The sequence below is a fragment of the Nicotiana sylvestris genome, chromosome 11 (assembly GCF_000393655.2).
Source record: "Nicotiana sylvestris chromosome 11, ASM39365v2, whole genome shotgun sequence".
Taxonomy (NCBI): domain Eukaryota; kingdom Viridiplantae; phylum Streptophyta; class Magnoliopsida; order Solanales; family Solanaceae; genus Nicotiana; species Nicotiana sylvestris.
Genome location: NC_091067.1, coordinates 141,991,868 through 142,015,568, shown reverse-complemented (window position 1 = coordinate 142,015,568; position 23,701 = coordinate 141,991,868). Strand labels below are relative to the sequence as shown.

Genomic DNA, 23,701 nt, shown 5'->3' with positions numbered 1-23,701 from the left:
TTTCCAAAATAAATTTAGGAAATATGCTTTGAAAACTAATGTCCAAACACATTTTCATCTTCAAACCAAACTTCACTCGAATCAGATTTTTCAAAACAAATTTGGGAATCTAAGGCCAAACGCTAGCTTAGACTATTTATATATATTTTTTTTTTAAAAATTTCAGGAAATAACATGCTTACTATGCAATAGCTTGCAAATTATATGTAAATTGTACTAGATATGTCCGATGCGACGAGCTCTTGATTAGAGGGACTGCCGGTAAGGAAAATCGATCCCAAAATTCCCTTATAAAAATGACGCATCCAACTAACTCAGTCAAACCCTTGTATACTTGTGGTGCAATTTTTAAAAGTGCATTTTCTACTTCTTTTATTTTTTTTAATTTTTTTTTTTTGGTATTTGATAGGAATTCTGGTGACTCTGGTTAGAACTTTTTCTTGGTCACAATTCGGTTGAATTTAACAGTCGAAATTTGATAAATATCTAACCAAAAATATGGTAAATTTAAAGGATTGAAACTGCTAAAAATATATTTAAGGAACCATTTTAAACGTACCCAAAATATGAATAATGACATAACTTTGAAATTGAAAGATAAAAGAGAGAAAGAAGTGGGAGAGGAAGAAAGCTATGGCGAACAAGCTGCTTAGCGAAATGGGTCTTCCCAAATCTATTGCCAACATTTTTACTGCTCGTAACCTTATTACTGCTAAGGTCTCCTTTTAACCCTTTCTTTCTTTGTTAATTTTACTTATGCTAAATATATTTACACTTTTTTTTTCAAGTGTAAGAATCTTTGCTGCCTCTGAATTCTTCATTCATTAGCATTGTGAGCCTGTTTTAGTTCTTTGTGTTCTTCAAATTTACGTATGGAATGTACAGTTTCATCCCTAAGTTTGATCCTATTCAGAAGGGCAATTATGTTCAAAGATTGATATATCTAAGTGTAACAATGTCTATTAACACATGTTGAGGTGCAAATTTTAACACCCAATGACTAGTTTTTGGCTTTTTAAACTAAATTTAGTGTCTACTTCTAATGTTTTATGATTAAAAGAGCTCATTTTTGTTAAATTCATCATTTTGGTGTTTTCTTGAAATTCATTGGTTGAGGGAAGATGTTGTGTGTGTAGGGGGGGGGGTTGTTATGGTGATGAGTAGTGAAATATAGGAAGTGGGAACACTGTATTAGATGAATGTGCAAAGGAATTTGGTATTTGATATGAATGGACCTTGGGCCTAACTCAACCCCAAAAACTAGCTTGTGAGGCGAGGATTGCCCAAGACCATATAAGGAGACCAAGATACCCATAACCCACCGATGTGGGACACAACTCAACACCCTCCTCACGCCTAGGCCTGCAACTGGAGCGTGGACAATATAAATGGGGGCCCAACATAGGTAACAATAAATTGGGATGGGCCTGGCTCTGGAAGGAAGAAGAGAGTAATTGAGCAAAGCTTGGAAAATATCGAATCCATTTCTTCATGTACTGTACATGTGTATATATATACATTACTTAACCACTAACTACCTAATAATATATTAGTTGTTGGCTGTACATGTGGCCCACTAACTAACTTCTAACATCCTAACTAACTTCTACACTATGCATTATTCTCAACACTCCCCCTCAAGCTGAGTGATGGAAGAAGTCCTTCATTCCCAGCTTGCTAATCAAATACTCATGTTGTGGTTTGCATAGACTCTTGGTAAGCAGATCAGCAGGTTGTTCTTTAGTCCCTATATGTTGAGTCTGAATTTGACCACTCTGAATTTTCTCCCTTACAAAGTGACAATCAATTTCAAAGTGTTTTGTTCTTTCATGGAATATGGGATGTGCTGCAATCTGTATAGCAGCTTTGCTATCACAGAACAACTGTGCAGGGTTGTTCACTGCAACTCCAAGCTTTCTAAACAAACCAACTAGCCAAGTGACTTCAGCAACAGTAGCTGCCATACTCCTGAATTCTGATTCTGTAGAGCTCCTGAAAACTGTGCTTTGTTTCTTGGACTTCCAAGAGATTATAGCTTCACCAAACTTAACTATATAACTAGTAATAGACTTTCTTGTTTCCACACATGAACCCCAGTCTGAATCACAATAGGCAACTAGTTCCTTGTTACCTTTTGCTGGCATAAACAGTCCCAAATTTGCAGTTCCCTTGATATACTTGACTACTCTTATAGCTGCTTCCATATGTGACTGCTTAGGAGCATGCATATGTTGACTCAATACTTGAACAACAAGGCAATGTCTGGCCTTGTCATTGTCAAGTACAGCAATCTGCCAACCAGTCTTTGATAGCTTCCTGGGTCCTCAAGTTGTGCATCTGTAGAGGCTTCCCCTTTGTTCATATATTCATCAAATGCTACTGAATTGAGTTTATGATTAAACTCAAGAGGTGTAGCAACAGGCTTACCACCAGCCAATCCCTGCTCAGACACTAGCTCAAGAGCATATTTCCTTTGATCCATAAGAATTCCTTCTTTAGATCTAGAGAACTCAATTCCCAGAAAGAACTTTAATTCTCCTAAGTCCTTCATGTTGTACTTAGCTTGCAAGTCTGTCCTCACTTGATGAATAAGCTCCACATTGTTCCCAATGACCAACAGGTCATCAACATACACTAAGATTACTATCAGATCACCACCTACCCTTTGTGTGATAAGAGAGTAATTATAATGAGATTGAACAAATCCCATGTCCTTGAGAGCGGAAGTCAGCTTCAGGTTCCACTGTCTAGGATCCTGCTTGAGACCATACAAGGACTTATGCAATCTGCATGCTTTCTTCTGATGACACTCCCCCTGGCTGGCAAAGCCATCTGGAATTCCGTATATAGACCTCCTCAAGAAGGTTTTCTTAGAGAAATGCATTGTGCACATCCATTTGAAAAATGAACCAACCAGATGCTGCAGCCAAAGCCACCACAGACTTTACTGTCACCATTTTGGCCACAGGAGAGAAAGTCTCTTTGTAATCCAACCCTTCAAACTGACTATACCCCTTAGCAACCAGTCAAGCCTTATACCTCTCCACCTTCCCAGTGGACTTATATTTGACTTTGAACACGCACTTACAGCCAATAGGAGTCTTGCCAGGAGGCAGATCAACAATGGACCATGTCTAATTTCCTCAAGAGCAGCAATTTCAGCCTGCATGGCTTCTATCCACTTAGGATCAGTGCTGGCCTCAACATTGGAAGTAGGTTCAGACACAACAGAGTATGCAGCAATACAAGCCTGATAGGCAGGAGACAACTTGTCATAACAGATATACTGGGAAATGGGATAATTGCAGACTGCTCCTTTGGAGGGTACAACATAGTCTTTTAACCATATAGGAGGAATAGAGGTCCTAGATGATTTCCTAATAGGAGGAGGAGCAGCAATGGGAGAAGGACTGGATAATGGAAGGTAAGAAGGTGGCTGAGGAGAATTAACTGATGGACTTGGAACAAAAGAAGGAGACTCAAGTGTAGGAGTTCTAGAAGAAGGGATGTACTGAGGAGAAGAACAATCAGCTTCTAACAAATCCAAAATAGGAAATAGAGGGGAAGAGCCAGATATGTCATACTTAAAAGGAAAGACATCCTCCTGAAAAACAGTGTCCCTGCTTACAAAGAATAGTTTTGAGTGAAGACCATATAGAATGTATCCCTTTTGCACAGGAGAATAGCCAAAATGGACAGCAGGAATAGCTCTGGGGCTAAATTTATCAAATTTGCTAGTAGAGGTGGCATAGCATAGACTGCCAAAGACTCTCAAGTGCTGGAGAGATGGGACCTTGCTATAGAGTTTCTCAAATGGGGAAGTTCCTTTCAACAAGACAGTAGGCAATCTATTCAAAAGATAGACTGCTGTAGAAACACACTCACCCCAGAACTAGAGTGGAACAAAGGCTTGAAACCTCAACTCTTCAAGGCTCTTGCCATGTTAAGAATAGACCTCTGTTTTCTCTCAATTGTACCATTCTGCTGAGGTGTATAGACACAGGAACTCTGATGAATAATTCCATGCAACAACAAGAGACTAGTTACCTGCTCATTGAAGAACTCAGTACCATTGTCAGGCCTAAGACACTTAACCTTGTTATCAAATTGAGTCTGAACTAGTGCTAAAAACATTTTCAGCACAACAACAGATTCTGCTTTTGTGTTCATTAAGAAGATCCATGTGTACTTAGAGAAATCATCTACCAATGTCATAAAGTATCTTTTACCATCATGAGTTGGAACCCTGTATGGACCCCAGACATCAGCATGCACAAGTTCAAAAGGAAGAGTAGAACAAAAAATGCTCTGAGGAAATGGAAGTCTAGATTGCTTAGTAATAGGACACATTGTACAATGATGATCTTGCATAGGAATGTAAGGTAAACTACTAATTTTTTGTAGAACTTTCAGAGGTGCATGTCCTAATCTCTTGTGCCACAAAGACGCATTACAATTCTTAGTAGGCTTAGGAGGAACTGCCTTATTGAAACTAGAGATATTATTTAGAGAATATGCTAGATTGTTACTGTGCTTGCATTCAGCTGTTTCAGGAATATCTGGCTTCAGGATGTAGAGTCCACATTCTTCCTTACCAATCTCCATTACCTTCCCACTCAAGAAATCCTGAAAAAGACATAAGTAAGGAAAGAATGCAACAAGACATCTTAACTCCTTTGTAAGTTTTGAGACTGAAAGCAAGTTGTATTTGAAGTTTGGAATGTATAATACATTCTGTAATGATTTAGTTTTGAAGATTGTGGAAACTCCAGTGTGACTGATAGCAATCTGCTCACCATTAGGAAGATGAACCTTGTTATGGTCTATACTAGTCAGATCTTTGATTTCACTTAGTAGCTTGGAATTATGTACCATATGGTTGGAGGCCGCTGTGTCTACTATCCAGTTACCATTAACTAGATGAGACATGATGGTTCTTATAGTACTTGTGTTATTCATAATTGCTGCATTTGCCACTGATTTTACCTGCTTTCCTTTGTTCAGCATATGCAAAATCTGATCATATTGTTCTTGAGTAAACACTGGAGCAAGGGAAAATTGAGGAGTAGGTTGTGGAGTTGGCTGAGGAAGGTTAGAAGGTTGAAATCCTCGGGCAGTAAATGCATTGTTCACCTAAGGGCCTGAATAACCTCTTCTCTTGGCCTTGAAATCAGTAGGGTATCCATGGAGTTTATAGCAGGTGTCCTTGGTATGACCTTTCAAGTGACAGTAGTCACATTGTAGTGTAGGTCTCCCAAGACTATTTCTAGGTTTGAAGTTGCTATTTCCATTTCCTGCATTAGCTTTACTCATCAGTGTTGTTGAATCACTAATGCCAACACTTAGAGCTGCACTGTTTTTTCCTTTGACTCTCAACATTAACTACCATAGCATAGGCCTGGTTGACATTTGGAAGTGGTCGAATCATAAGAATCTGATCTTTAGCATTGCCAAAAGAATCATTTAAACCAGTCAAAAACTGATACGATTTCTGTTGTTGGAAATGTTCTGCATGTTGCTTGGATTTAGGACATCCACATGAAGGAGGAGGAGCTAAGGCTTCATACTCATCCCATAACTCTCTAAGTTTTGAGAAATATTCAAACACTGTTAGCAGATTTTGAGTCAATTTTGCAATTTCCTTGTGAAGATAAAATGATCTAGCAGCATTCACCTTATCAAATCTTTCACGAAGATCTTCCCAAACCTTGTGAGCATTAGATGCATAGATCACAGTGCTCAGTAAATTTGGAGCTACAATGTTCATTATTCATGCTAAAACAATAGCATTACATCGACCCCAAAGTTCATGAAGACTTGGATCATAAAGCTCCTTCCTACAGGTTCCTAGCACAAAACCTAACTTATTTTTGTCATGCAACACAATTTTCATAGATCTACTCCAAAGAGAGTAGTTTTCAGATCCTCGAAGCTGAATCGAGATGAGGACAACACCTTGAGTATCAGAAAGATGAATATACAAAGGATGATTGCGATGAACTAAGTCAGTATTCTGAGTATCATATGTAGGTGATGTAACTGTAGTCGAAGTAGACTCATTTTCATTAATCGCCATACTAATTTTGTAGACTTGTAGATTGAAGAGAGTTACTTAGTTGGTGAATTTGCTCAAAATCAGCAAACCCTAACTAGAAGAGGAGATCGTATCTTCAGCTGCACCTTGAACCAGATGAAACTGATTCTGGATTCGACTAGCTCAATTGTATCTTCTCCTTACTCGTCTGCCATTGTTGAACCCACCGGAATTAAGCCGAAGCTCTGAGGTGAGGATTGCCCAAGACCATATAAGGAGACCAAGATACCCATAACCCACCGATGTGGGACACAACTCAACACCCCCCTCACGCCTAGGCCTGCAACTGGAGCGTGGACAATATAAATGGGGGCCCAACATCGGTAACAATAAATTGGGATGGGTCTGGCTCTGATACCATGATAAGAATGGACCTTGGGCCTAACTCAACCCCAAAAGCTAGCTTGTGAGGTGAGGATTGCCCAAGACCATATAAGAAGACCAAGATACCCATAACCCACCGATATGGGACACAACTCAACAGTATTGAGTATTGGTGTAGCTAATTGAAGTGAAAAACTAGTGATGCTTTTATTTTGGATGTTTATTGATTTGATATTCTGAGGTGTTCAAGATGTTAATAAGAAGACATTTTATGTAGTTTTAAGTCAATCAAAAACTTTCAAACAAGAAAAATACTTTCATAGTTTTTTACACTAAACCAGATGAAGTATTTATGAATCTGTTCATTGCTCTGATAAGCACTAATGACTTATCCCAAGCACGTGTCTTACTGCCTATGCTGAGTGCGAAAATGAGATCACACAAGGAAAAAGTCTTTTTTATATGGAGCACCTTTAGTTTCTTATTTTCCCGCAGGTACTTGTTTCCTTATATCAACAAGACACTGGTGTGCATGTGTGTTTCATTAGATTCTGATTGTTGCTTTCATATTTCAAGTGTGCATGTGTGTTTCATTTTTCCTTATAATTTTGTACCTTGGTTTAAATGCAGTATATATTTTCACCTAGAACACGGTGAGAGGATCAATTTTATGTATCCTGTTTTGAACCTTATTAACTTCCTGACAAATTGCTTTCAATTTGTTTCCATTAATTTATGTTTGTTCTATGGTCCCAGGACGTATTGTCATTGACAGAATTCGAGTTGATGGAATTGTTAGATGTGGATTTAGCTGTAGTAGCATCAGCAGTGGCACACATCAGTGAAATTACATGTCCTCCTTACCAAACTGTAAGCTTATAAAGGCAAAATCCATTGTTCATTTCTTCAAGAGGAGATGCAATCTCACTTTTCCCCCTCCTCTTCCTGTGACAGGCACTTTCATTGCTGGAACAGAGGGTTCAAAATGAGAGAATGGCTGGCCATCTTCCAACTTGTCTAAAAGGACTCGATAATGCTTTGTGTGGTGGAATTCCTTTTGGTGTTGTGACAGAGTTAGTGGGTCCAGCAGGCATTGGTAAAACTCAGGCACGATTGTCTACTTCGAACTTCAAACAAGCTTGCTTTCCGAACTTCTACATTACTTTTTAATTTCCTTTTTAGTGGTTGGTTGGGCCTTTTGGGGTTGCTTGAAGTTTCTTCGCTTCTATCTAATGTGATTGCCTGCTGAAAAGAAATGCTAAGTGGAGTACATCGAGAGACATTTCATATTCTTTAATCTGATATCTTCCCATAATAGTGCCCCTTCCCCGGACCCTACGTGAACGCGGGATGCTTTGTGCACCGGGCTGCCCTTTTTTCTATCTTCCCACAATAGTGCTATGGTGTTTCCTTGCTTTTAAACCATTTGTTGCCTTTGGTAAACTTTTGATTGAGCTTCTTCTGTCTTAAATTGCAGTTCTGTTTGAAGCTTTCGTTATTAGCTTCTCTTCCATCAAGTTATGGCGGCTTAGATGGTTCAGTAATTTATATCGATACAGAATCCAAGTTTAGCTCAAGGAGGTATTTTCACTTTTCAGGCTTGAAGGGGAGCCTTGGCCTAACCGATAAATTTGATGTCATGTGACCAGGAGGTCACGGGTTCGAGCCGTGGAAACAGCCTCTTGCAGAAATGCAGGGTAAGGTTGCGTACGATAGACCCTTGTGGCACGGCTCTTCCCCGGACCCCGCGCATAGCGAGAGCTTAGTGCACCGGGCTGCCCTTTTTTAGGCTTTTGGTACTGAGGTTGCTGTGTTATAATTGGAAGTACTGACAATTCTGTTTCTCAAGTGTCTTCCCAGGATGATAGAAATAGGATATAATAGCTTCCCCGAAGCATTTCACGCTGAAGGGATGGCACAGGAGGTATGCAGCATTTTGTCTAGTGCTTTCTGCCATAATTTTTGAATAATTTAGGACTTTGAAATGACAACCGTGAACAAGGGAGCGAAAGGTTTTAAGTCAGTTTCTAATTTGAGTCTATAAATTGCTTGCGAGCCATGAAACGGTCATGGTAGGATGCAAGGTCTAGATCTCCAGTCTTTTCTATAACTTGGTGCATAGATAATCATGATGACCATTTCTAAGTTGACTTTTCTCCTTTAATGATTGACTTGAAGATGTCTATAAACACGTCTCTTCCATGCTCAACTATATCGGTGTGTCTTTGCTAAAATGATGGTGAAAGGGAAAAATAAAATAAAGAGTCGGACATCTTTTAATTTTGCAAGTCAACTATGCCAGAGCATGTAGTATAGCAGACCCTTTGACATATGTTGATGCTGATGCACCCTTTAATGTTTTTCTGTGCAATACATTGAGTTGAAGAGTTTAGTGAGGATGTTCCCCCTTTTGATGTTGCAGATGGCTGGAAGGATCCTAGTTTTAAGACCGACATCCCTTTCTGAATTCACTGATAGGTTTGTTGCAGCTTTACCTATGTGCTGTTATTCTGAGTTTTGATGCAATAGTACAACAACAACAACAACAACAACCCAGTATAATCCCACTTAGTGGGGTCTGGGGAGGGTAGTGTGTACGCAGACCTTACCCCTACCCTGGGGTAGAGAGGTTGTTTCCAAATAGACCCCCGACATCCTTCCCTCCAAGAACTTCCCACCTTGCTCTTGGGGAGACTCGAACTCACAACCTCTTGATTGGGAGTGGAGGTTGCTTACCATCAGAGCAACAGTGAACTTGCCAATATTTAGATTCTGGATTATAAAGTTGGAAGGAGTATGAGTCCGTTAATGAAATTGACTGTCTTTGTGTTCATCTTCTCTTCTCTGAAGGGTGGACTTAGGAGTTATATAGGTTAATACAGTTGGTTAGATGGTTCGGAGGAAAGCGGCTTTATTAGAAAATTAATTGTTTGGTGAATGATGGTCATGAACATGTTAAAGAGTAAATCCAATGGGAAGTCATATACAATATTGTGTTAAAGCCCGTATATCTCCGATTTTATAACAACCACGTGACTAACAAAACATCCATGCAGCATTTATATGTTGTGTTCACAATGCATGTATTTTATTTAGTTCCTGTACTATAATTTCTTTTTCCCTCTGTTTGATCGTACTGTTGTCCAAAACAACCCGTTCTTGGATAAAGTAATAATTCGTAATTTTTTTTAGAAAATCCCGGTATAGAAATAGTAGAAAATATACTTAAAAATAAGGTTCTTTAAAGTGACGCCCAGATTCTAGCTTTCATAACACTCATCCTCAATTGTGGCCGGCATTGACTGCTGTCCAAAGCAGCCTCTTAACTTTGCCATTCAGATTCTAGCTTTCGTAACACTCGTCCAAATTGTGCAAGTATTGGAAGATTTCTTTTTTTACTAATTATAGTCTGTGTTTCTGTCAGCTTGCAGAAAATTAGAGTTTCACTATTTCAACATGGTGTGAAATTGCTGATCATCGACAGCATGGCTGCTCTTCTTGCAGGGTAATTCCTTTTTCACTTTTCCTGCGTAATTTCTCAACATGTACTTCCTTTGAAGTACAACTTCTACTGGAGTTATAAACTTTTCCCCTAATATCCACTTGAAAAAATTGTGAATATCTTGGTAGTCCAGATAACATCTGTCTGAGTGCTTTTAGCTCCCGTTTGACCATAGATTTTGGTTAATTTTTTGCAAAAAAAAATTGAAAATATTGTTTGTTCATGCAATTTCATCAGTTTTTGAAAGAAAATTGAATTTTACCAGTTTTTGGGTGAAAATTTTCTTCCGCTCACAAAGCTTCAACTTTTTTCCAAATAAAATGCATGTCCAAACACAACTTCAACTTCCAAAAATTATTTTTTCTCTTTTCAAGTTTCAACCAAATCTATGTCCTAAAGCTAGCTTAGATTTGTGCTCTTAGGTTCTTTACAAGAATAATGTGTTATGCAGTATCAGATTCTATTGCTTTTCTAGGAAAATTTATGCAATCATTCTCAATGTGAAAATTTGGTCTCAATACATACTGTGTCTGTGGAATTCATGGTAACCTGGTTTTGTTGGGAGTTTATTCTATAATATCTTTGATTATGCGAAAACAGAGATTTGACACGTGGTGCTCAGAATCCTCTTCTTGCAGTTGGTGTGATTTCATGTTATGTGGCAATGCTGGTTTAATAAATCTCTGAAAACTCAATAGCATTATACTGTTTTTCACATTGTCCTTTTCGCCATAGTGATACTCATGAACTTTTCACTCTCTTCAGTGAAGGTGTCCAAGGACCTCAGAGGCAACATTCATTGGGTTGGCATATATCATTTATTAAGTGAGAATATTGTCTTTCTGAATGAATATCGAGAATGTATCTCTTTCTTTTTACGCCAATCCAAGCAGGTGATCAATGTTCTATTCTAATCTGGTGTTGCTTCTTTGCCATTTTCAGATCAGTTGCAGAATTTTCACGAATTCCTATAGTAGTAACCAACCAAGTGAGATCTCAAAGTCGTGATGAAATTTCCCACTATTCTTTCCAAGGTATCGTGGTGCTCTAAAGTCGTTTGATACTTTTTCCTATAAAATAATGATGGGAGCTTTTCTTTGTTTTTCTTAAATAAAGAAATATATTTTGAGCGACAGTAGGATCATTGCCATAAATTGTGCTTGGTTCCATGTCACCATAGCATGTTTGGTTGCACATTCTTCCCTGAAATTAATGGGTAAAATGTGTTCATGTGCTAAACTTATGAAAATTTATTCATTTAAGAAGTAAATTAGAGGTTTCTGTTGAGATTATTATAAGATTCCGAGTTTGGTGTTTTACTGGAAGTGCAGAACTGATTCCTCTCTCTTGTTTGTCCGCATATATGGACTAAGCTGAACTATCTGGGCCCTCAACTCGATTCATCCCAGCCACATATATCTTCCGCCAGCTCAAGTCACCCCTACTATTATTCTGCAACGTTAAAAGTGAAGTTACCCTTTGCTTAGCTAAACACTGCCATCTCAAAACATCCCAATTGAAATTTAGTTTTACCCTAATTTAGAAAGTCTACTCCAGCTCATTACATTCCTTCTACCCTTGGAGTCATACTCGACCTCGAGCAAGCTGTTGTTAGATAAACTTTGGAAACTAAGCTTGATTACCTTCCTATCTTCTTGTGTTGCTTCTTTTGGAGGTAAATTTTCCTATTGTACAAGTATTTTCGCTGAAATTCCATTTGTTTTCTTTCACCAGTTTCCTTTGTAGTATTGCTATAGGTCGAGTCAAAATCTGTCCATCTGCTTCGGTGGACAGGAGAAGCTGTTGTAGAGATACACCCGGTCCAATCTTCATTTCAACGATCAAGCATGAAAATACAAGGTGTAGCTGAGAACTTTTGGGAAATTGTAGTGCATAAGCAACAGGTCCTACCTTTTGTGTTACTTCACACGACCCATAAAACTTTGGACACTGTTAAGAGTCTCCCATGTTGGTTGAGAAAATGGGTTGTGGTGTCTTTATAATAATTTGGGCAATCCTCAGTTATGAGCTAGCTTATGTGGGTTGAGTTAAACCCAGTGTCCTTTTTTAACATGGTACCAGAGGCATACACGTCCTTATTTTTTAACAGGTAAAACTTCCTTTCAGAGCTGAGCAGAGTCGATTGTTCAGAAGCTTCCACAAATCTTGATTCTCGTCTTGTTGCTGCTTTAGGGATCCACTGGGCTCATGCTGTTAGTATTCGTCTTGTATTTGAATCAAGATCAGGTTTGATCTTCTTTTCTCAGAATTGATGATCCTGGACTTTTGTTTTGCTGTTAATTCTTCTGTCTTTATTCCGTGGATAGGAAATTTGTGTTTTTGTGGTCTTCAAACTCGCCGTGGTGCTCACCTTTGGTTCTGATGTGTCAGCACTCTGCTTACGTTGCAACCCATAAAATTAGCTCGAGTAAATAAGTGCTGTTACTATATTTTTGTTTGTTGGTCTTTAACCGACTACATGCTCTTCTGGATTCTGTTATCTGAAAAATCACTGCAGACAGATTATGCGAGGGAGAGGAGTTGATTGGTGTACAATTGGATGGTGGTCGGAAGTGGTCTCTTCAATAAAATTTATATCTTTGTATTCTCCAGGACATTTTTACTCCAAGCTTACGCCAAAAACCAGCACCTGATAATTAGCGGAATTTATTTATAATTCGGATAACAACCCACGGATATATAACTAAAAAAATCTTCTTTATCTGCTACAATGTACAATTATGTGACAAGCATTTCCTATCCTTAGAACTTTTGGAGAATAAAATGAAAGATTTGGAAGCAAAGAAATTCGCAAAAGTTATTATTTGTCTTGCGATAGGTCCTATTTTGCGCGGCATGCTTGGACACTACTGCAGAAGTAACTTCATGCTCATTTATGCTCTCAATATTTGTATTTCTTTCTTAGCATATCCTGAAGATGGAAGTTGGTTAGAGGGTTTCGATCCTTAGTATAGGGTCTTACAACTTGAATGGACAAATTATTGGCGGTGGTTCATAACTTCTAAGAAATGATACATTGAAGTCTCTAAATAAAGCTTACATTTATTTTTTCTGACTTAAGCTTTCTGATTCACGAGTAGACAGCAGATTATTAACATAGATAAATGGGAGTTGCTGATGTTCTCTTCCATCTTTCAGGTCAAAGGTTCATAAAATTAGCAAAATCTTCACTTTCTCCACCTCTTGCATTCCCTTTCAACATAACTTCTTCTGGGATTTCATTGCTTAATGATGATGGAGTGGAAATGCCAGGGCCAGATATACATACAATACATTGTCAAGGTCTGATTTAAAGTATACTACTTGCCTTTTTGTTTGTGGGTGGGGGGTGTTTTGGTAGTGGCGTTATTCCAATTTGTTGAAGCTTTTCAAGCGTACATCCATGACATAGAAAAGAAGACAATTTCATCAATAAACAAAAGGAAGAAACAAATCATTGATTAGAGAACAGTTCCAGGCTTCCTGAACTATATGGATTCAATTTTAGTTCACATGAGAAAAAACTTTTATGAATGCCATCATTTTTATGACAAATAACAACAGCCTTATGTTTGGCCTATTGCTTGGAAGTTGGAATCTCTATAGTTTCTGTCTAGTACATTTTGTCCGTTTCTCCCTGTAAGAGTTATAGTATCATCCAATAACGTAAATTCACGTGTTTCAAGTAAGTGTAAAATTTCAAAAATGTTATTTGATCGTATGTTGCTTCCTAGTTACTAGTATTGATAATCCTCATCAAATCTCTATACATAATGCAGGTCACAGCAGCATTATTACTGTTGGAAGCGAAATGATGCATTGAGCTCCAGAAGCAAAGCTCCCTGGCACATTCTTCCTTTTCTCTAAGTCCTCGGACTTTCACTTGGTTGAATCTTAAATCCCTTGATCATATATTTTTTAGGTGTAAATTCCATCATTTGACAAACAACAAATGATTAACTTTTACGTGAAAGATTCTGTTGGTAGTATGTGGACTCCTTCAAGTTAACGATTCACAATTCCTTCAGATCCATTCTGCTGATAGTACAGGCCACGGGAAGTAGTAACATAACTTGATGGCGCTTGCCCGTCTCACCTCCATTACATAGCTCATATTGTGTGGGTTTTCCTCTCTGCCCCCTTGAACAACTTGACCATATACTTACTGTTACAGTTATTCATTCCTTAATTTTGTTTATTCGGACACAAATCATGCTCTCTTTTTAACTGCCATACTGATGTGTATAAACTGTAATTCTTATTTGTGACCGAAGGGATGTTGATGTGCTTGTAGTTAATTATCTATATGGCTTTTCTAGTCCCAGAAATTGGTGTATTTCTCAACTTCCCTATATGACTGCAGTAGGAACTGCTCTGGCTTGCTTCTGTGTAACATGTTAGGATAACTAAACATTAGCAAATGTAGATTTATCGACGAAGCTTGTTATGGGGTTTGAATCCGGCCGCAAACAAAAGCTTTGTATTTATGTGGAGAAGAATAAAGGGACGACCCCTCATCCACCGAGTTTAGGATCGTGTGCCACCAACTCTCGAGGATTTCTCGGTTATCAGAAAAAGGATTATATCGATGAAACTTTTGCACTTTTCTTATATGTTTAACGGACTTAAAGCTCAGTATAATGAATTTTGCATTGTCAGTGTACAATAACTAGATATAGCAAGTTATCTGAAGATTTTCTAAGTAACTAACTCATGTTTAAGATTTACAACTACTTGTAGCTGGCTTTAAAGAATTACACAAACATTCATTTTTAGAACTGTTATTTAGGGATTAGCCAGTACTTATTTCGATTTAAAAATTTAAACTAAAAATCTTAACTCAAATTAAAATAGAAAACTAAATTCAGGACAAAGTGACTAATTTCTAAATAGCATCCTTCTAGAATGGCTACCTGGTGTCACTTCTACCTAAATAATCTAATGCTTGTTCAGAAGTTAAATCTATGTTAAACTCAACTTTGAAGCCTGATGGGCTGGGTCTATCTTGTAACGGGGCTAAAGACAACTTTTGTTTTTGGGATTTTTTCATATATATACACTATTGGAAACTTTATTACCCTAAATGTTCATATTTAGTTAATTACCTGGCATAAACAAGTTTTGTTTACAAAATATATACAATCGACCTTAAAAGGCTCTCAATCCATTATTTGTGCCTTCAATCAAGGGATTTAGTTACACCATTTTCCTTTTTTCTAACCCCTCCTCTTCTCTCCAAAATCTGAAGCATATCTGCATATGATTTGGTGATAGGAATACTCTGTTCATTTCTGAAGAAATTCGTTGGATCCACTGCTGATTTCACTTTCACCAATCTATCAAAATTGTTCTTGAAATACATGGTCCCATATACCCTTCCTTCATCCAAGCTGGAGGCATAAACTGGTGAATTAATAATTTTACATACAGATAATTGAGCACCAAAAAAAGTCTGAATTTTGATAGAAATGAATGGTGTTCGTTTAGTCCCATCAAAAGCAAAAAAGTTTACTAATTAGCAAACCTGGACAAAAATGCGATTGGGTTGAGACTTGAGAGACAGTCTTCAGAAGATAATCAGTGGACCAACGGATAGCGACTAAAGCATTCCTTAATTCAAAGGGAGGCATAAAATGCCCAAACTTAATTTAGCGGGACTAAAAATTCAATCACCACGTAATAGTTAAGTACCATAAATATAAATTTTATATAAAATTTATACAATATGTCTATAAATTTCATACAACTAATTATATATTATACAACCTATCTACAATTTATCTACAATTTTCATACATTATTTCTACTTAGTTATATACAACTACAATATCATACCACTTAAATATAATTTTTAAACAATATTGTTCAACTTTCATACAATAATTTTATATATATATATATATATATATAATAACATAATATAATTTTTCTACAATACAATGTATATCACGTCTTCTTCTTCTTCTTCTTCGAGTTTCAATCTGAAATTCAGCAAAAATCAAGTCTAATTTCACCAAACACCCTTAAAATTGAGATATAAACTCCAAACCATATTCCCAATTATTTGCAACGACACCCAATCCAAACAAATAATGGTTTTTGAAAACCCAAATTTGAATTCAAAGCTTCAAAGCTTTTTAATGGTTGTCAATGGTGGAATTGTTGATCTCTTTTCCTTTGTTTTATATTACTGAAATTAGGGATTGAGAGATAGAGAGACACATAGATAGAATTCTCAATTCTTTGCAACAACACTCAATTCAAACAGATAATATTTTTTGAAAATCCAAATTTGAATTCAAAGCTTCAAAACTTTTTAATGGTTGTCAATGACGGAATTACTGCTCTCTTGTGCAAAATACGTGGGGGGGGGGAATGTGGAAGATACGTTAGAGTCATTTTAGGACACTAATTATTATCATTAATTCCCTTAAAATGTACATAAATGGCAATTGGGTATATAAAATGTAATTATAGTAAAACTTGAGTAAGGAGGATAATATAGTTTCATATAGTGTATAGGAATGTAAAAATTCTTTTGTGTTTTGTTTTTGGGGCAAAATACAGAATTGACTGATCGGTTGAAACTAATTGTACTTGATAACCAAAAAATACATAAAATATGTATATTATATGTATATATATAAAATATTTATATTATATGTATATATATAAAATATATAATATCGGCTATTATTTTTGGTAGCGGCTAAAAGCATAATTTTTGTTTCTTTCCTTTGGGTGCAAATATGTCATATATTTCCATACGATTACTTAGTGGGCTTATTTGGGCTATCAGAAAGTTTGCAACTTGGCGCAATTGAACTTTCCTTTTTGAGTGACCAATTAAATGAGAAAACACTAAGCGGGTGGATTGGCACTATTTTCTGCAAGTTTCTCTTTTACTTCTAATTCTAACAACCAGACAAGATACAAATTGCTAATTTAAATTATTCTCAAGCCCACTCTCAATAAAATAAAAATGAATCATCCCAGGGCTTAGTGTATCAATAGTTTTATCCAAATTGCAGTAAAAGCTTTTTTCCGATCAGACAACCAAAAATCAAACAATAACAGATTGACCTGTGATTGACAAACTAGACTAGCGAAGATCGAGTTTTGAAAGAAAAAAAAAAAAAAAATCGAGTTTCGCACCTCCATAATGCAATGTAGCTGGTCTACCATTGAATTACCTTTTAATTCTCGATTGTTAATAACATTATGTTTCTTTGTCCATTAATAAGAGACAACTGTTGGATCTTAGGTTATCAACTGCATAAGACAATAAACCTAGTCTTAAGGCGTACTTTTCTGTATTTTTATAGATGATTAATTCAACACCCTTTTAGGCAAATTTATAATCGTTGGTATCCGAACCCCACCTCACCACTCTTAAATAAAGAATTATTAGCCAGAACCTTGGAACAATAATACCTTAACATGCACTCTGTCTTTAAAGAATCAAAGAGATTCCTTCTTTTTGTTTTTGTGAAACTAAAGAAATAGCTTTTGAATTTAATACTCCATATAATAGAAAGATAAAGAAAAAAAACTGTCAACTGTTTTCTTTTTTCCTCATCTACAGGAGACGTACGCGTACAGTTACAGCTTGTTTGAGTGGTTTTTATGTATCGTTTCATATAGTATTATATTATATCGTCTTGATATATACAATTTGGATAGACTGTATTATTTTCCATTGTTTCATTATTTCATGCACCAATAATATGAAGAATAAACTTACAATATTATAAAAAAAAAGTAAAGTACTAGATAGAATTATTATATGAAAAGGTAGGGTAAATGATAAATATAATTATTTAATACTAATATGGAAAGGCAAGATGAGAGAAAAATAAGGGAACGATACGACCACACCAAATCGATTGTTCCATAAAGTAACACTTTTTGTCATTACGTAACGACGAATTTAATAATACAATACAATAAAAATTAAAATAATAATAATAAAATATTATATTTAAAATAACCATGCAATACAATAGTATCAACATGTAACAACCATCCAAACAAGCAAGAACATTAAAACTGAAACAAAAAGTGGACTCTTTTTTTTAAGGTTTCTTTTTCTATTTGCCGTGTCCAAATTCATAGTCATAGGTGCAGGTGTTGGCAAGTGGTTTGTACGAGGAGCCAAGTTGCCTGACTTTTGCATGTGATTAAACTATGAAATATGGATATAATTTAAGGTTATGATTAAACTAATATTTTGATGCCTATGTTTCTGATTCAACTATGATATAAGTTGACGGAGATCTCTAATCTGCTCGAAGTTTTTTCAACTTTCTATAAAATATTCAATTTTTAAGTACAAAAGAATACGGTAATCAGCCGTCCTACTTTATGATTATCATGCAAGTGACATTGTAAACTGTTGCCATTAAGTTCAACTTGTGATTAGTTTAAGGTTGTTTGTAGTTAATTAACACTTTCCTTAATCCCACGTACCATGTTTGGTGCATTTTTCCTGTAGTAGCAAGTAAATATTATCTAGGTTTCACCGAACTTTGACGTAATTGGTTACGTCACTCGCAGCTAATTAATTACTTCATCCGTTTCGTATTAGATGAGATACTTTTAGTCTGTTCTAAAACAAATGATACATTTTTAAATTTGGAAATAATTTAACTTTAAACTCTTTATTTTACTCATTTACCCTTAATGAGAAGCTTTTATAGCCACACAAATGTCATGGCCTCACAAACCTTTACCCCTTAAGCTTTTAAGACCACAAGTTTCAAAAGTTTTTTTCTTTTTTCTTAAACTCCGTACCGAGTCAAACTAACTCATCTAATATAAGCGGAGGGAGTAACTTATATTTTCCTTCGAAAAATGTACAAAACACACACTGCATAGATATATAAAAGAGAGAGATACATGTATTAGACAGAGTAAGTGTTAAACTAATCAGGTCAGAAAAAAATATGAAGATTTTCTTTTAGAGGTGTAATACTATAAAGTCATTGGATAAGCTAAACTAAGGTCTTATTAATGTAGATGAAAGAAAAGTAGACTGCCTTATAAAAAGCAATAAATGACTTCTTAATTTAGCACTTCCCTCTATTACCTTCCGTTTCAACTTGTTTGTATTAGTTTGACTTTAAAACAACTCTATCTATATCTATCTATTTAGCTATATTCATCTGTCTATCTATCTATATTATTATAAAAGTGGGAAGCTTTTAACTAAAAAGTTGAATTACTTAAATACCCTTTTAAATAACCTAAATACTCAACTTATACCAAGAATTTGAATAAAATATCAAATTTTAAATAAGACACCAAATTTATTTGAAAAGACATGATCCTTCATATTAGTGAAGCTAGCGACTCTTCACAACCTAGAAGTCTAAAGGCAAACGTTTCATTTTTGGGCAGCCATATCAATTTAAAATACAAAGTACGAAATTAACAGAAAGCCTAAATCGAGAGGCTACTGAAATTAAGAATAAAAAAGTTCATGATTTTGATTCATACCACTTTTGATAAGGCAGCTTCTAGCAAGGTAGGTTTTCATGCACTTATTTCTCCTTTTTATACTCCTTGGAGATAATGGAGAAACTTTATAAGATTTTGAAATTACCTACCCCAAATATTGGCTTAATAATCTGTGATTATTTGTTTAATGATAGCAATACTATTTTTTAATTCTTAGTTTATGCAAGCAAAGTAAAATAATATAACGTGCCTGTAGTGCACTATTGATTCATGATTCATAAAAATAAGCCAAATCCAATAATTCTCCACGTTGCCTAATTTATTTTGTTTTAAAAATTTACTGACAATTAAACTATCATATAAAGTTATTTAGGTAACTTTATTATTGTCCCAATTATATATATATATATATATATATATATATATATAATTATATCGATGTGTATTTATTTAAGTATGTGACATTATATTTGTATAAGTATGTGCACTTGCATAAAAATTATTTAATAATTTATATTTTATTACAAATTTAATATTATATCCAATGTAAGTTTGTTTGTTCTCTTTTAACAGGTTATTTGGATTACTCGATCACGCAGTTGGTAATATTTTTTTTTTTACTGGTTATAATTATTTTAAAATATTAACTAAAATAATAATAGCTACTTCCCGTGCAAGATGTTAATTTAATGACAAGACTATATTTGGTAATTCTTTATATGAATTTTTGAATTTTCTTCGCACATCATAATTACTTGATAATTATTACTAATTCTAATCTCATACTTTTCATATGCAATTTGCACTAATAACGGTAAAACCACTTAGTGGAGAAGAACGAAGCAAGATAATAGAGATAATAGTTACAAATAAAAAGTAAGTTAAAATCAAATAAATTTTAATAAAAAATTACTATTGACGTACTAGGATAAGTTAATGAATTTTATGAAATTTGTAATCTTAAAATATTAATGTGATCAATAAAAATGTTACTTTATCGTGAGAAATTTTTTGCCGAAAAGATGGTGAAATTTTAAAAAAATGAAAGATGCTAAACCAACCAATGACATGTAAAAGTTATAATGGGTCAATCTGCTGCCAAGTATACTTTTTTCCTAAGAATTCAAATGTCTTCCTCCCCTCCCCCCCTAACCCGCACAACCCCTTCCAAAAAAAAATGAAAGATATTCTTTCAAATTTGTTCGAAAATAATTTAGCATATATTTATGTTTTGCGATGATGATAAATAAACACTTGGTCAAACTATTTCTAATTGGATCGTATCTGCTTCTCACATGAATAGTTTTTTGTTGCATTTCCAAGAGGGATATCAATGTCAATGAAGAGTTCGGGTCATGAAAGAACAATCAAAATAGATAAAGTGAATGTGTGTCATGAATATCGTCTATAAAGAAGTATTATGTAAGATACACTTCACTACATTTTGTATCTTATAAAATTAAAATAAGTAAAACAAGTCGTATTTATCTAATTAAACTTTGATTGTTTTATCTTCTTCTGTTTAGAGGATATCCAATCATCTTGATATCAACAAACAAGCTACTATACAATGATCCACATTTATTATTTGCAAAAATTTGTCTGACGATACTATCTTTGGTAATTCTTTATATATGAATTTATTAATTATGTTTGTATATGTTTACTCACTTATTTTAATATCATACTTTTCAGATGTAGTTTTTATTTTAGTAATAATAAAATTATATATTGTAAAAGGACGAAGTAGAATAAGAGAGATAATAGTTACAAATAAAAGATTAAATTATTATTACACATGTTCATGACAGGTGTTCATTTTATATCCTATATAAATGAAATATAATATAATATATGCAACTTGTAAAATATAAGTATGATTGTTGATTGTTCATCTTTGTAAGTTTAGGCGATTAAATTATTTTGTCCTCGATAAATAAATCATCATTCCACATTGATCATTCACATATATACTTAATTCTTTCATGTACTTATTATATACTCAAAAGCTTTATTTCAATAGTAATGATGATATTATTATATAAAATCAAGTACCACAAGACTCAACATACACGTGCAACACACGTGCCGAGAGTACTCCTAACACTTTGATAAATTAAATATTTTTGGTTTGTGCGACATATCTTAGTATTTCCAACACACATTTTCATTTTGACAATATCCAATCATCTTGATCTCGACGATCGTTAATTCACATTCATCATTCATTAAAACTGTACTTATTCTTCATCTGTAAATATTTAATCCAAATTTCTGTTTCAATCCTTTATTTATTTTATTTTACAAATCGCATATTATATGAATGGGCATACACGTGAAACACACGTGATGAGAAACTAGTTTTAATAAAGAAATGAAGACTTTTAAAATGTGTAGTCTTAAATAAATCATATAATTGGTGTGACTATAAAGTTTATAAAACTTGTATTCTGTGACGACCCAAAGGGGTCATCACTTATTTTCTTATCCATTATGTGCTTCCGAGGCCTTGAAAACCTCATTTAGAGTCGCCTTGATTTGCGTGCGCAATACGGGCGCGTAGCCGGAAAGTTTAAATATAAAATTCTGTGAAAAATGATGAAATTTGAGTTTCAAATGAATAAATTTGACTTCGGTCAACATTTTGGGTAAACGGACTCGGACACGTGATTTGACGGTCCCGAAGGGTCCATAGGAAAATATGGGACTTGGGTGTATGCCCGGAATCGAATTTCGAGGTCCTAAGCCCGAGGAATGAATTTTTTAGTAAAATTATTTTCTGAAAATGTTTAAGGAATTTTGAAATGAAATCTGATTAGAAAGCGATGGCATCGGGCCCGTATTTTGGTTCCAGCATCCAATACAGGTCTTATATATGGTTTAAGTCATTTCTGTAAAATTTGGTTGAAAACGGAGTCCGTTTGACGTGATTCAAACCTAAATTGCTAAAGTTGATGTTTTATGAAGTTTGAGAAAAATACTTTGATTTTGAGGTTTAATTCATTATTTTTGAGGTTATTTTGGCAATTTGATTGCACGGATAAGTTCGTATGAAGTTGTTGAGTTAGTACATGTATTTGGTTAGGAGCCCCGAGGGCTCGGGTGTGATTCGGATGTGTTTCGGAGGATTTCGAACTTAGAAAATGTTGCAGGTTTCTCAGCTATTGGGTTTCTGGTACTTCCTTCTTCGCGTTCGCGGGAGTACCCACGCGAACGTGATGGGTTAATTGTTGCTGAAGGAATTTTCTTCTACACGAACGCGTAGCTCAGGTCGAGAACACGAGGCTTTGGGGGAGGATAACCCTTCGCGAACGCGGTCCTGGCCACACGAACACGAAGGCCAAATGGCCTGGGTAGGGGGTGGGGTAGTTGTCTTACGCGAACGCGACCCCTTGGACGTGAACGTGAGGGCTCGAGGAGATTACTCTCCGCGAACGCGAGCCCGTGTACGTGAACACGAAGGCCAAATGGGCCTGGGCAGGGGTGGGGTAGTTGTTTTACTCGAACGCGAACCCTTGGACGCGAATGCGAGGGTTCGAGGAGATTACTCTCCGCGAATGCGAGCCCGTGTACGCGAACGTGAAGGTTCACCCAGCCTGACCATCGCGAACGCGAAGGGTCAGTCGCGAACGCGAAGAGTCAGTCGCGAACGCGAAAGGGCATTTTAGCCCAGTGATTTTAAAAAGACCAAAAATAGAACACTTTCAGAATTTTATAAAAATTTCACAAACCTCTTCTTCTTCAAAGCTCTTAGGCGATTTTTGAAGCTTCTCTTCATCATAATCCCTTGGGTAAGTAATTTTTAACTTGTTTTCTTCATTTTCCATCAAAACCCACTAGATTTTAAGGCCTAAAACATGTAATTAAAGGTAGAAATTAGGGATTTGGGTAGAGTTAGGGCTTTTTGATTATTTGTGATTTAGACCTCGTTTTGGGGTCGGATTTGAAAACAAATTATATATTCGGGATCGTGGGTGAATGGGTGATCGGGTTTTGGTCCGAACCTTGTGTTTTGACCAAGCGGGTCCGGGGTCGATTTTTGGAATTTTGGGAAGAATGATTGGTAAGTTATAATTGAACATTGGAATTGGATTGTTTAGCACTTATTGATGATATTGAGTCAATTATGTATAGATTCAATTGGGTTGGAGCCAAATTTGAGAGGAAAATCGGTGTTCGAGGCTTGAGTTGGCCGTGAAAGTTCGAGGTAAGTGTTCGGTCTAACCTCAGCTTGAGGGATTAAGAGTTGAGTCCTATTTGCTACTTACTTCTTGTTGAGTGCGACGTATAGGCATGGTGACGAGTATATATACGTTGTTGTC

At 35.6% G+C, this 23,701-nt stretch overlaps 1 protein-coding gene across 2 annotated transcripts; it reads left to right on the top strand.

Annotated features, from left to right (window-relative positions):
* The first annotated feature begins 514 nt into the window (after positions 1 to 514).
* On the top strand, positions 515 to 14,248 carry LOC104244235 (DNA repair protein RAD51 homolog 2). 2 transcript variants are annotated; one of them, XR_715439.2, is made up of 12 exons: positions 515 to 717; positions 7,175 to 7,288; positions 7,373 to 7,525; positions 7,896 to 7,999; positions 8,279 to 8,342; positions 8,841 to 8,896; positions 9,843 to 9,923; positions 10,686 to 10,745; positions 10,863 to 10,954; positions 11,678 to 12,030; positions 12,114 to 12,167; positions 13,080 to 13,105. XR_715439.2 is itself a non-coding variant. In XM_009799620.2 (12 exons), the coding sequence occupies exons 1-12, from the start codon at positions 634 to 636 to the stop codon at positions 13,741 to 13,743; spliced, it is 1,116 nt and encodes a 371-aa protein (XP_009797922.1). In that variant the 5' UTR covers positions 526 to 633; the 3' UTR covers positions 13,744 to 14,248. The 2 variants fall into 2 exon arrangements, 1 of the variants encoding a protein (XP_009797922.1); XM_009799620.2 differs by lacking the exon at positions 11,678 to 12,030 and adding an exon at positions 13,700 to 14,248 and having other exon boundaries at positions 526 to 717; positions 12,048 to 12,167; positions 13,080 to 13,223.
* Positions 14,249 to 23,701: the final 9,453 nt, after the last annotated feature.

Bases quoted from the DNA above. Each gene is read 5' to 3' on its own strand.
- LOC104244235 (XM_009799620.2), top strand. From the start codon at position 634: ATGGCGAACAAGCTGCTTAGCGAAATGGGTCTTCCCAAATCTATTGCC. The intron at 9,924-10,685 runs GTAATTCCTTTT...CACTCTCTTCAG, and splicing joins ATGGCTGCTCTTCTTGCAGG to TGAAGGTGTCCAAGGACCTC. The intron at 10,955-12,047 runs GTATCGTGGTGC...ACTTCCTTTCAG, and splicing joins TTCCCACTATTCTTTCCAAG to AGCTGAGCAGAGTCGATTGT.